The sequence below is a fragment of the Rhinolophus hipposideros genome (genome assembly GCF_964194185.1).
Source record: "Rhinolophus hipposideros genome assembly, chromosome: 15".
NCBI classification, from domain to species: Eukaryota; Metazoa; Chordata; class Mammalia; order Chiroptera; family Rhinolophidae; genus Rhinolophus; species Rhinolophus hipposideros.
Window position 1 is genome coordinate 12,355,102 of NC_138061.1, and position 12,153 is coordinate 12,367,254.

Sequence of the window (12,153 nt, forward strand, 5' to 3'; positions counted from 1 at the left end):
CAGGCACCATCAGCTTAGGGAATTCCCAATGTTTGTTTCCAATTCCTTCACAAACTGGAAGACTTTATTTAAATCAGTAAAGAGTCTAGTGAGCTGCGGCCTCATGATATACATTCAGGACGTGGGGTAACCCATAAGGATAGCTTCGAAGCTTCCGTGTGTTTCTTTGAAGAAGCCATTTGCCTCTGAGGGGAGTGGATTCAAAGTCCTGAAAGGATTTTTAAGATGTGGAAAACGTATTCTGTCTGTTTATGAAGATTAATGACATTTTCAAGAAAATGCAAGGGACTTGGCAACTCATGCATTCAGTTAATTGTCTCCTACTCCATGACACCCATGCCATTTGTGCAGAAGAAAAAAAATACCCTAAGTGCAGCTCAAGGAGTGCTGTTATAATTTTTAAAAGTAAATGTGTAAATTATTTTGTGTGCACAAGATAAATTGTCAAGAAAATGCACTGCTTAATGTAATTTCCCACTCAGCAAACATGGGGTTTGTAATTATACACAGTGCCTCCACCATCCGAGGAACATTTGTTTCTTTTTCAGGCTGTAGAAAAGTTCCTGTCATCACGCAAGAATAAAACACCCTTTTACTCTTTTAGGTACAGTCATGACCCCCAACTACATAGATTCCAGTAGCCTCAGTGTGGCCCCGTGGTGCGACTGCAGCAACAGTGGGAACGACCTGGAAGAGTGCTTGAAGTTTTTGAATTTCTTCAAGGACAATACGTGTCTCAGTGAGTTTATTTAAAACATAGGAAACAAACACGTATTTCTCTCTGCGCTCAAGCTGTACCTTGTGCTTCTTGTGTCTGTCTCCACCCCCCACCCCCCACCTCTCTCTCATCCTTTGTTTCCTGATCACTGATGGTGAATCCACACCATTTGGCCACAAGTGATGAACTGTGTGCTGCCAAGACCGAGAATCCAAAAGCCTGAGAGAGCAAGAGATTCAAATAACCCAGGGCACATTATGTGAGAAAGAACACTTCTACCCACAGATCAAATTTTGATCTTGGCAGCCAGCACAAAGTCTGTTCCAATGGTTCTTAAAACCTGGGCACAATATACGATGTGGGACACTCAGGCAAATTAGATGGGGGTAGGCCTCCGAGGGCTGTCTGAGAAAAATTAGAATGTTAACATCAATAGCCCCCTGGATGTTCTGGGTTGGCTCAGAGGAGAAGCACTTCTTGAGTGGAAGAAGCTGGCATCGCAGCCAGCAGCCTGAGGATGGTTGGTTATCTCCAGAGAGGGAGATGAGCACTGGGGGGTCCGGGTGGAAATAGCATCAGTTATTATTGCAGTATCCTTTAGGCAATTGGAAAGTGTGTTTCCCGAAGGGAGAGGGATGGAGAGAACTGTATGGGCATAAACAGTAACATTCATCACACGAACTTCAGAAGCACCGTGCCAGGTCTCCCTTCTGTCCACTGAGATGCGTGTGCTCAAGGTGACAATCCATCTGAGATGCTTGAGTACCTCACTCACATTTTGTGGCAGCCACCATGCATTTATTGGGTGCCTTCAACTCACTCTAGGGAGTGCAATTTATATATTACATCTTTGCTGTAATCTGTACAAGAATACTAGGAGATGTAGCTATTATTATCTTCATTTCACACTTGATAAAGTACTGGTCTTCGCATAGACCATCCATGCCAAAGATTGGACCCAAAGGCTTTTGCAGCCCTTGTCCCCTGTGGTTGTTTTGTCATGCCCAATACTGAAGGGCCCGTTGGACAAGAACAGATGCCTGAACGTCAGGGACCAGGTGTGACTTCCTGGTGGCAGGTTTGGACCAAGTTTCTAGGAATCAAGGTTCAGCCAGCCTTCTGAGAGCCCTGTCCTCAAATGACAATTTCTCCATGAGGCACTGCTATACGATGGCTGATTTCTGAAGAATTAGCCAACAATTTACCATGTGCACATATTACTTCTAAAACCTCCTCATGGTTTCCTTTGTTAAAAAGACACATCTAAGTGATTTTCTCACTGTGTACTTGAGCCATGTGGCTGTAACCAAATCATTAAAACTAAAACAAGCTTTTGGGTTCTTAAGTGAAATTCAAACCCACAAAACTAGTCTCAAGTATGGAGACATTTGCCAAGATATTGGACATACTATGCAATTATACCTTGGGGTGATTGTTTGGTCTTGACTTAAAAAAAAAAAAAAGTATGTCCTCTTTTTCACATCTTGCATGCTTCTTGGGCAGAATACAAGATTTAATGAAGATAAAGCAATGACAATAGAGGTCAGAGTGAGAAAAAATTATACCTGTGCTGGCTGGAAAACCACTCCTTCACAGAGAAGATAAAGTTGTCCCTGTTTAATAATATTTTGGTGAAGAGGAGAATAGTCTGGTATCTTACTGCTAATGACTTTTCAATAAAAATAAATGCATTTGGTCTTCAACAGAAACCAAAGCCAGCCAGAATTTTTTATAGTCATTCTACTTATACTTTAAGTAGAAGGGGCAACAGCATACCAGAGACGCAGGGTTGTAAATTCAGTCTCTTGCAAAAAGCCCTAGAGTAGAAGGGATTGGACTTTGTACATTCCAACCCAAATGCAATTACCCAATTCTGCTCTCTTCAAATTGTCCTACCCAGCTATCCCTATCACATCCGAGAGGCCAACCTATTGTTTACTTCTGTTTATTGGGGAGGAAACAGTTATTTTTACACCAAAGTGCATGACAGGTGTGAGAGGAAGAGAGCAGAATGAGCTGAAGGTAGAGGCGTCTCTTACTGTCATGCCATCTTTCTTCAGATGCCACCTTCCACTCCCTAGACCACTTCATCTAAACTGCAGCTCCCCATTCTCACCCAGTGCTCCCTGAACGCCACCCGTGCTTCCTTTTTCCCCAAGCATTTCTCACCACCTCATGTATTGTATATTTTACTTACTTGCCTCCCAGTCAGAATGTGACCTCCATGAGGGCAGGGATTTTTGTCTTCCATCACTGTCGTTGCTATTCATTGCTGCACCTCCAGCACAAAGCAGTGCCTGGCACTTAGTAGATGTTTGATTGACATGTGCATGAATGAAAGAGCAAATAAGCAAAGCAAACTGCCCAAGTGCCAAAGCCAACACACTGGGAAGCACAGGTATTTTTAATGAAAGGCAAAGGGTTTCTGGAATCTACAGGTCTTAACGAGAAAAAGGAAGGTGGTGTTCTTTTGTTGTTCTCGGTCATGCGAGGAAATCAGTCCCCCATATATTGGTACCTCTTTCTGTGCATTTTACCCCACCAGTTGAGCAATGTAACATGGCTAGGAGCATACAAAAGCATTTATATTAATTTGAAGCTGTTCCTTACAGCCTAAAAAATGTAAAGTTGTAGAAAACAAGCTTCCAATTTTCTGAACTTAAAGGATAACGATTCTAGAACAAAATGCCACTTCTAAGAGGAACATTAGGCTTAAATTATTCTGTCTTGTATATCGAAATATGCCAGCTAAAAGTCATATATTAACAATTTGTTCATTCAGGTCCCAAATGGAGGCGTTTGATTTCTTAGACAATGAATATGAAATAAATAAATAAAAAATCCTAAATCCAGGCCAAATCCCTAAAGACCTGATTAAAAACTGTTTTTTATTCATTTGAGGGAGGGGAATAATACACAACCAATTTACTCTTGCCATAAAAACAATCTAATCCTATGAAATTGTAATAAGCTTTTAAAATTTTACATTGTAAACTTTTTCATTTAAGCAGGGCTGCTCCTACCTAATTATGTAGATTTTGTTTGGAAGACTGGGAGCAGAAAGGGGAAAAATAATCTTACTTAAATTTTGACTATACTATTGATGAGAGTGGGGCAGATTTTTCTTTTACAGAAGCTGGTTGCATGTGTACTGTGAGCAATGCCTGCCTCGTCGTCGGGGCTCGGTGGTAGCGAATCACAGTTTTTGCTGTTTGATTTCACTGCCTGTCAAATTAGTGTGAACACGAGTGAGGCACCTCAGTCTCATACTTAGGAAGATTGTACTTTAAACAAAAAAAAAGGCACTAATGAGATTGTGTTTAGTATGTAATTTTGACAGAGCACAAAGATTTTCTTGGAAGATGGGGCAGTGTTTGTGATTTCAAGTAACAGGTCCGAGGCTGGATTTCAAAGGGCTCGATGGATGCGTGTTTCAAGGCAAGGACCAGGCACATGTGTAAATAAGGACATCATAAATACATGTGGCCCTTCGAGCATAGCTAAGTCTCCAGCTCAGTGTTGAATGAATGATTTTTGAACATCTGACCCAAACGCCGGCTCTCAACAGCCAGGTGGATGGGTTTTGTTCAGAGAAGTCCAGTGCTGTAATCAGAATTTCTAGTGTGCTTCTCTGGTTTTATGTAGCTTGTCTGTTACAGTTGCTGCTTGACATTGAAATTGGATTTCCTCCTGTTTTATTGCAGAAAATGCAATTCAGGCTTTTGGCAATGGCTCCGACGTGACTGTGTGGCAGCCAGCCCTCCCAGCTCAGACCACCACTGCCACCACCACCACAGCCTTCCGGGTCAAGAACAAACCTCTGGGGCCAGCAGGCTCCGAGAATGAGATCCCCACTCATGTTTTACCACCTTGTGCAAATTTACAGGTAAGAGCTGGGGTAGAACTCCCTGTCGGAGCTCACTTCTGGCGGGACACAGACTCCTTTTCTGAGATGCCTTTAGAGATAGATCACGAATGACGCTCAGGTTTGAATCTTAAAAGTACATTTTAACCATGAGAAATGGAGATTGGCAAGTGCCACAGAGTAGAAAGAAAGATGGACTTTGGAACTGACTGCCATTTTCTAGGGGTGCGGCTTTGGTCAAGGCTCCTGTATAGCTGCCCTTAGTGTCTTTGCCTATAATGTGGGGGAGAGGCTGGGCAGGTTTTTGTTTGTGGGGTGGTTGAGCTAGACTGGCTGTTTATTTATTCTGCTTATTCTGTGTTCTCTGCAAAGCAGCAGCATATCAAAAAGAAAGGAGCCCTTGGGATTGTACCCATCACTGCCACTTACTCTGAATATGGAGTATTTAACTGTATCTGAAGGTAAACCCGAGACAGTGTTACTGGTGAAGCATTAGCTCGAATGTAGAGTCCTGTATGGGAAGCAAAAGAAAGTGGCTTTCCTTAGTAAGAGGAGCTGCAAGGAGCTGCCCGGCAAAACCCCTCGTGTGGACAGAGTCCAGTGTGACTGGCCAGAGACTTCTTTAGGTTAGTCCAGATCTCCAAGGGCAGAATCACAACGTAGTAACAGTGATTTCTTGATTTTAGTCAAAGCAGAATGCTTATTCTGTCTTCTTATTGATTTTTTCCATAGTAATGAGTATTCAGCTGGTTGGCAAGACATTCCATATTTATATGCTCACAAAGTATTTTCACACACTTTACCTCTTTGGATGTTATTTTCCTGATGGCTGCAGGGGACATACTATTATTCTAGTACTGTCAGCCTTGTTCTTTCGTTTGACGACTCAGGGGCTCAGCAAGGTAACACTTTTGCTCGAGCCTGCAGAACTGGTGAGCCACAGAACCCGCCCTGGGGACCTGGAAGCCTCGTGTTCTTTTCATGGTTCTTCCTGTATTTGGGGGGTAGGAGTGACTACATGGTGACTTCTGCCTCCTGCTGTGCTGGAGAAAGTGACGTGTGCCAAGCACTGTGCTGTCACACTTGTCACACTTCACACTGGAGTACATCCTCCCTTCTCTCCACTTGCTCCCCGCTGAAGATCAGTCTTACCAGAATGCTCACCAGATCTTTCTTTTAACAAGTACCATCTTGACCCACACCCACTTTGCTCCCTTAGAAACTATTGGGGCAGTTTTTCCACTTCTGATTTGCTTGATATCTTCTCACTCCAATATCTCCCCTCTTCTCCTTGAATATCCTCTATGCTATTCATCTGAGCTTTGGTCTCTGTTCTCTGTCTTTCTGGGTGCCCATTCCCCAGTAGACACCCTTAGCCTTAGAGCCCAAGGTCAAACACGTATTCTTCATAGTTTAAAGCATTTCTTGAGCGCTTTCTATCTCCAAAGTACTGTGCAGAAAATGCCAGAACTCGGAGGAAACGGTGGCACCTATCTGCTCCATCCTGCATCAGGGCCCCGAGTGTCAGGGAGGGGAAGTGACTTGCACAAGTCCCACAGCCAGGTAAAGGTGGGTCTGGAGCCAGACACAGCACCACAGAGGCAGTCTCTTTGCAGCTGCCCAGTTCTTAGCATTCTGCTTCCTCCCAGGTCTGTGTTCTGTTCTTGTTGGGTCCACTCACATTCCAGCATCAGTAAAGACAAGTGGCCAGATGAGGGATAGGACCCTGTTGTCATAAGGTGATAATAGTGGGCCAGAGGTGGTTCCTCACCAGTAGAAGAAGAAAGCTTTGGCAGCAGCAAAACAAGGTTCTTTTCTGAACACGTCTAAGTGCACAAAGCATGACTACAGAGGGAGTGTGCAGCCTGTTCATTGAGCTCCTTCTGTGTTTGGGAAACTTCGTGAAGATAGGCATCCCCCCCAAAATTCTCTCCTCAGTGAACTTACAAATAGCAGGCAAGATGCAACTTGTCAGCCTTTTTAGAAGGTCAGGCTGAGTTCCTAGATGACATCTCAGAGAAGACTCATCACTGGAAACGCCATGGAGGTGTTCTGCCCCAGCTGCCCCCAGCCCCCTCTGCCAGACCACAGTGCCTGACTTCTGCTTCCCGTGGTGCTGTGCATAGCGTGGACACACAGCGTTTGCCTCTAACACAGATCTGCACAACCACCCCTCTTGCAAGGACGACTCTGTACTGCCGAAGAGTTGCCCTGGCAACGTCGGAGGACACCTGAGCACTATTCCGAAGAAATAGTACCTTTCCCCTCCCTGTATTAGTGATCAGAACTCTGTCCCATAAATAGAGCATGATGTTTATCCCAGGGCTGCCATTTAACTTCTTGACAGAGGGGACATGGAGGTATGGGACTCCCGAGGGATGAGGGGACGGCCACACCTGTCTTCCCTGTGGGCACACACACAGTCTACAAGTCTCAGAGCTAAACAGCCTGTCCCTTGCAGGGAGCCCTTCAGGGTCCACAAAACCCTCCTCCTAAGGTGACTCCGGCTTGAGCCCGTTTTGGCACATGTGAGGCAGGGTTGAGGGCGTGGATGTGGCAGCCAATCCTGTGTTCAGACCCAGGTTCCTGTTCTCAGCAGCATTGGGGCCTCTCCAAGCCTCCGAGTCCTCATCTATGAGACCAGAGGCTGGCCCAGCTGCTATTGTGTAGAGGGTTAAAGGCAGGAATGCTTCAGTGCTTGGGGCAGAGTGAACGCTCCAGAATGGTGCTTAAAAATGTTACATGCAATGCCTGATCCCACATCAGTTGGCCACTTGTTCCCTTTACAACAGTAAACAGATGGTGGTGTTGTGCCTTGCTTGGGGTGGGGTGTTATGCTTGGGGAAATTGGTATGAGTTAGCACTAACAGGTGTACAGTGTAGTTTATTGTTTTTTCCAAAACATATTGCCTGCTTTTTGTCCTTCAGCCCGTGAGTCAGGTATGGTAGACATCCTTCCCTTTTGCAAATGAGGCAACTGAGGCAGGGAAAGGCTAACGACTTAACTGAGATCACACAGCAGTTCTCTGGCAGGGTTGGGATTTCTGACTCCAAGGCCAGTGTGCTTTTTGCCTGCGGTGTTTCCCCGAAAATAAGACCTAGCCGGACCATCAGCTCTAATGTGTCTTGGAGCAAAAATTAATATAAGACCCAGTCTTATTTTACTATAACATACGACCGGGTCTTATCTAACATAAAATGCAAGACCGAATCTTGTATTAATTTTTGCTCCAAAAGATGCATTAGAGATGATTGTCCGGCGAGGTGTTATTTTCGGGGAAGCAGTGTAGTCTTGTGACCTTGGACAACCTGGGCCCTTCCTTAGAATTAGAAATGGGCAGAGTGGAGGAAGTGAAAAGTAGAAAAAGGAGGTCATGCAGTATGTGTCTTTCTGTGTCTGGCTTATTTCACTTAGCATAAAGTCCTCCAGTTCGTGTGGGATGGAAAAAAGTGAGCTCTAAGACGCAGAGAGAAGATTGATGGCTACAGAAAGCAGTGGAGATGTCGGGCAAAGGGTACAAAGTTTCCGATATGCAGGATGAGTAAGATCTGGAGCTCTACCGTGCAGCATGGTGGCCTGAGTTAACAATACCATACGGAATACTTGAAATTTGCTAAGAGAGTAGATCTTAATTGTGCTCACAACCCCCCAAAATGGTAACTATGTGACATTATGGATATTATGTTAATTAGCTTGATTGTGGTAAACCTTGCACAACGTATACCTATATCAAAACATCACATTGTACACCTTACATATGTACAATTTTAATTTGTCAATTATAACTCAACAATGCCGGGGAGGAGGGGAAGAATAGGAGGAAGGAAGACACTGGTTTTGAGAGAGCTGCACGCCCTACTTCTTCCTGGGGGCAGTCATGTGAATGATGGGACCACACAGAGTTCGTACTTAGGCCTGGATTTCTTCACGCTGCAGGTCCAGGATACAGAGTCTAGGGAAAGGACTGACAGTTCGCCAGTAAAACTTTCTGCAGCTTGGTGATCTCTTTAGGATGACTTATATTAAGAATAGTTGAACGAATTCCTGGAGGACAGAGGGTCAGCGTATGAGCGAGTGATGAGAGACGGGCCCCAGCCTATGAGAACATGGTCCCCAGCACTGATTCAGGACACCTGTTTTGATGTGGAGCCCCCAGGAGATTCATTCTCCCCATCTGTCCTTCCTCTGCTGCCTGTCTGTCTCCAGATACATTACCATTTGCCAAAGGGTCCTGGAAATATCTTGGAATGGCATTCTTCCCAGCCGCTTGTATCGTTCCTCAGAGCAGAACCGACTTAAACCAGCTTGGGATCCATTGATAACAGATTTGGAGAAAGTCAACTATCTTTGGCAGCTTTAAAGTTCACTTCCCTCGAGAAGCACCCTCTTGTAATATTTTAAAATATACAATAATGTGAGAAAACTCTTGGGGACTTGAGTTTCTGTCTTAACATTTGAGATAGATTTCCCCCTTGGATGGAAAGCAGTAAGAATAAACATTTTCAAAAGTCAGCTTCCAAGTGTAATTATCAACAAACCAAATACAGTTCTGTTTGGGGCAATGATGGCCTTGGGTGTGGTTCACAGTTCCTATGAAAGGCTCAGTTTTAAAAAAGGAAAGTTGATTGATTAGTATAAAATGTCATAGAAATGTCCAAGGGCTGGCTCCCCGAGGTGATAAAATACCAGGTGTTGGGTAACCTGCCAAGTTCCCATGTCAGGATTAATTGGCAGTTGTATTAAGAACAAGTGTGACAAAGGCAGTGCTATTGCTGACATATCTCTTCGACTTGTACAAAATGGTTACATGAAAAACAAAGAAATATTAAAAATTCTATCAATTATTTCATCATCTGTGCACTTGAGTAGTCTGGTAGCTGGACAAAACTCAGAATATTTCAACCAAATGGATTGTGCTTGTTACTTACTTAAAGTCAATTTATCTTTGGGAAGTGGAAGTATTGGAAAATCTTTATTTGGCATCACTGTATACCTCTTAACTGATGGCATAAGGGGAAACCTCTTCCAGTGGCATTTGTAGGCCCCTGATTTCCATGGTCAAGTAGGGTTATAGAGTCTGGGGAATACAAGCTTTCAGCTAGGGCTCAGGACCCCTGAGAAAGTTCCACTGCCTCTGCCCTTTTCCCCTAGCGATGTGATGGATGATTGAAAGAAGATCGGGGGCACACACTCAGAACCAAGGCTAGCAGGATGGCTGTAGGATAGTTAAGGGCAGTGTGTAGGCGCTCGAGCGAACAGTGCAGGTGTATTCAAACTCAGGTGTTTTTTGTTTGTTTTGTTTTTTGTTATTGGCGAGCCCAATAAAACTTATCTGTGGGTGAGACATCGAGGGCCAGTAATTATAGTTGGAAGTTCAAGTCCCCCTCCCCCTCCATTTTAATGGGACTTTCAAGGTAGCATTCTAGAAAGTCAAACAATTTTCTCAGTCATAAAAGACGTGAGCTGGGTTGAAATGGATACCATGTTTCCCAGAAAATGAGACCTAGCCGGACAATCAGCTCTAATGCATCTTTTGGAGCAAAAAGTAATATAAGACCCAGTCTTATTTTAATATAAGACCAGGTATAACATAATATAATATAATATAATATAATATAATATAATGTAATGTAATGTAATGTAATGTAATGTAATTAACATAATTAATATAATATAGTACCAGGTCTTATATTAATTTTTGCTCCAAAAGACGCATTAGAGCTGATTGTCTGGCTAGGTCTTATTTTCGGGGAAACACGGTAGCCTTTGCAAGAGCACTTACTGCTAAAATCAGCAATCCAGAGGCCAGCTGTCCCCTTCTGCCTCAAGGATCACATCATCCTCTTTGGTGGTCAAACCATGCTAGCCCTAAGTGGGGACACTGCTGGCCCTCGGGGGCCATGGAAGGGGCATTTTCCTGGAATAGAGAACCTGCAGCATCCACTGGATTTCAGTTTCGGTCCACACCTCCATGGCCTCCTGGGAAAGCCTCAATGCAGTCAGTCTCTTGTCTTCACAGAGTACAATTTGAAGCTTATAGAAATGAGCTGGGCACATGTAGGATATAGCACAACACTTACAGATTGGTAGGAGGTGCGGGAAGGGGAGATGGGATTTACCCGTCTCTAACACCTGCTCGTAACCCATTTAACGTCTGCGTATTAGAGTATTTGAGTGCTGAATTTGAATATTAAAGTACTGCATTATAACATTGAAAATAATCTATCTCTGAAACAAAATTTTCCGTCTTGGAAGAACAGCATGCCTTACCCCCTTCACTGCCCCCAGTGCCTCAGGAGACCCAAACAAAGTCCATTTGTACCAGATAGGGGCCAGAGCAGACCAGAAATATTTCAAAACTCTTCTCAGGGCCAAACCCCAGAAGTCTGGATGTGGCAGGAAGGCGATTATCCAAACTTGCTAAATACCCAGGACTCCACTGGCTGTGACCAAGTGAAAATTGTAAGTGTTGAGTTTGAAAAGGAAAGCTGCCAATGGGTGTTCTGTAAATCATTTGTGCCAGCAGACCGGCCTCATTATGTCAGCTAATCCTGGAAATACAGGAGGTAAATTTAAATCTTCTAGCATGAAGCACTTAATCAATATTCTAAATGTTTTTCTTGCAATTTATGCTAGCAGAGCAATGGGGGGCTTTGGCGTCCCGTTAATCTTCCAGTGGAGAAGAGGTGCTTGAGAGCAAGGCCAGGGTGGTGGGAATTTGCACAGGATGGCTGGTGGGAGGCTAGGAAGGTGGAAGAGGAAGGAAAAATGCGTTTTCCAAACCAGGCCCCTCGCATGGGGACGCTCACCCTCTGTACTCACTCCACCCCTTCTAGCTACCCTGTGGGCACCTCCTCAGTGCTGTGTCACCTGCAGTTGGATGACCGCCTAGGGGTTGCTTTGCCTGACCTTGGGCATGAACTTGGGAGTTAGTTGGACCTGAGTGACAGTACCAGCTCACTTCCTCTTGCTGTGTGACCTGGGGCATGTTTCTTACCCTCTCTAATTGTGGACTGTAAAACATCACCCACCTCTGGTTTGTTGTGAACATAAAAGAACTGGTCCCTGTGTGCAAAGGATCCAGCAAGACTGGCCAACCCTCTACACCTGGAAAGAGGCCTCCACTCTTACCGTGATTGAATAGATGTGTGAGAGCTTTAACTGTGGACATGGGAGCCAGAAAGGAAGGGCTCTTCTTGGAGGCTGGGGTCCATGGAGGGAAAAAGATGGAGTTCCTTAGATTTTGCTTCCTTAATTTGTAAGAAGTGTTTGAATCAAGTGATAATTCTGCTAGCCCTTGTAGAAAGTCCCAAGAAGGAAGGGAGACCAAAAGGCAATAAAGGACCAGGTCTAAGAGGTAAGAACTGCCCCAAACTCCGTCTCTCTGTGCCCAGAAGGAGTCTCCTGGGAGCTACATCCTAATAATCTGCTTCTTGGAGCCGTGACAGCAGTCAGATCTTGGTCCAGCTTGGGTACAGTCAGAGTGGGACTGTCTGCCAGGGGCCATTACCATATCTCTTTAACCAGTGCTGGCATTGGAAAGAGGTGACACAATTGTAAACAGGAAAC

At 44.5% G+C, this 12,153-nt stretch overlaps 1 protein-coding gene across 3 annotated transcripts in view; it reads left to right on the plus strand.

Moving 5' to 3' along the window:
• Nucleotides 1-12,153, plus strand: part of GFRA1 (GDNF family receptor alpha 1) — a 203,176-nt gene that overhangs the window by 167,063 nt on the left and 23,960 nt on the right. For all 3 annotated transcript variants that reach the window (XM_081074712.1, XM_081074713.1, XM_081074711.1), the window contains exons 7-8: nucleotides 605-739; nucleotides 4,423-4,604. In XM_081074712.1, coding sequence (XP_080930838.1) covers nucleotides 605-739; nucleotides 4,423-4,604 — 317 coding nt within the window. The remainder of the gene's footprint in view (nucleotides 1-604; nucleotides 740-4,422; nucleotides 4,605-12,153) is intronic.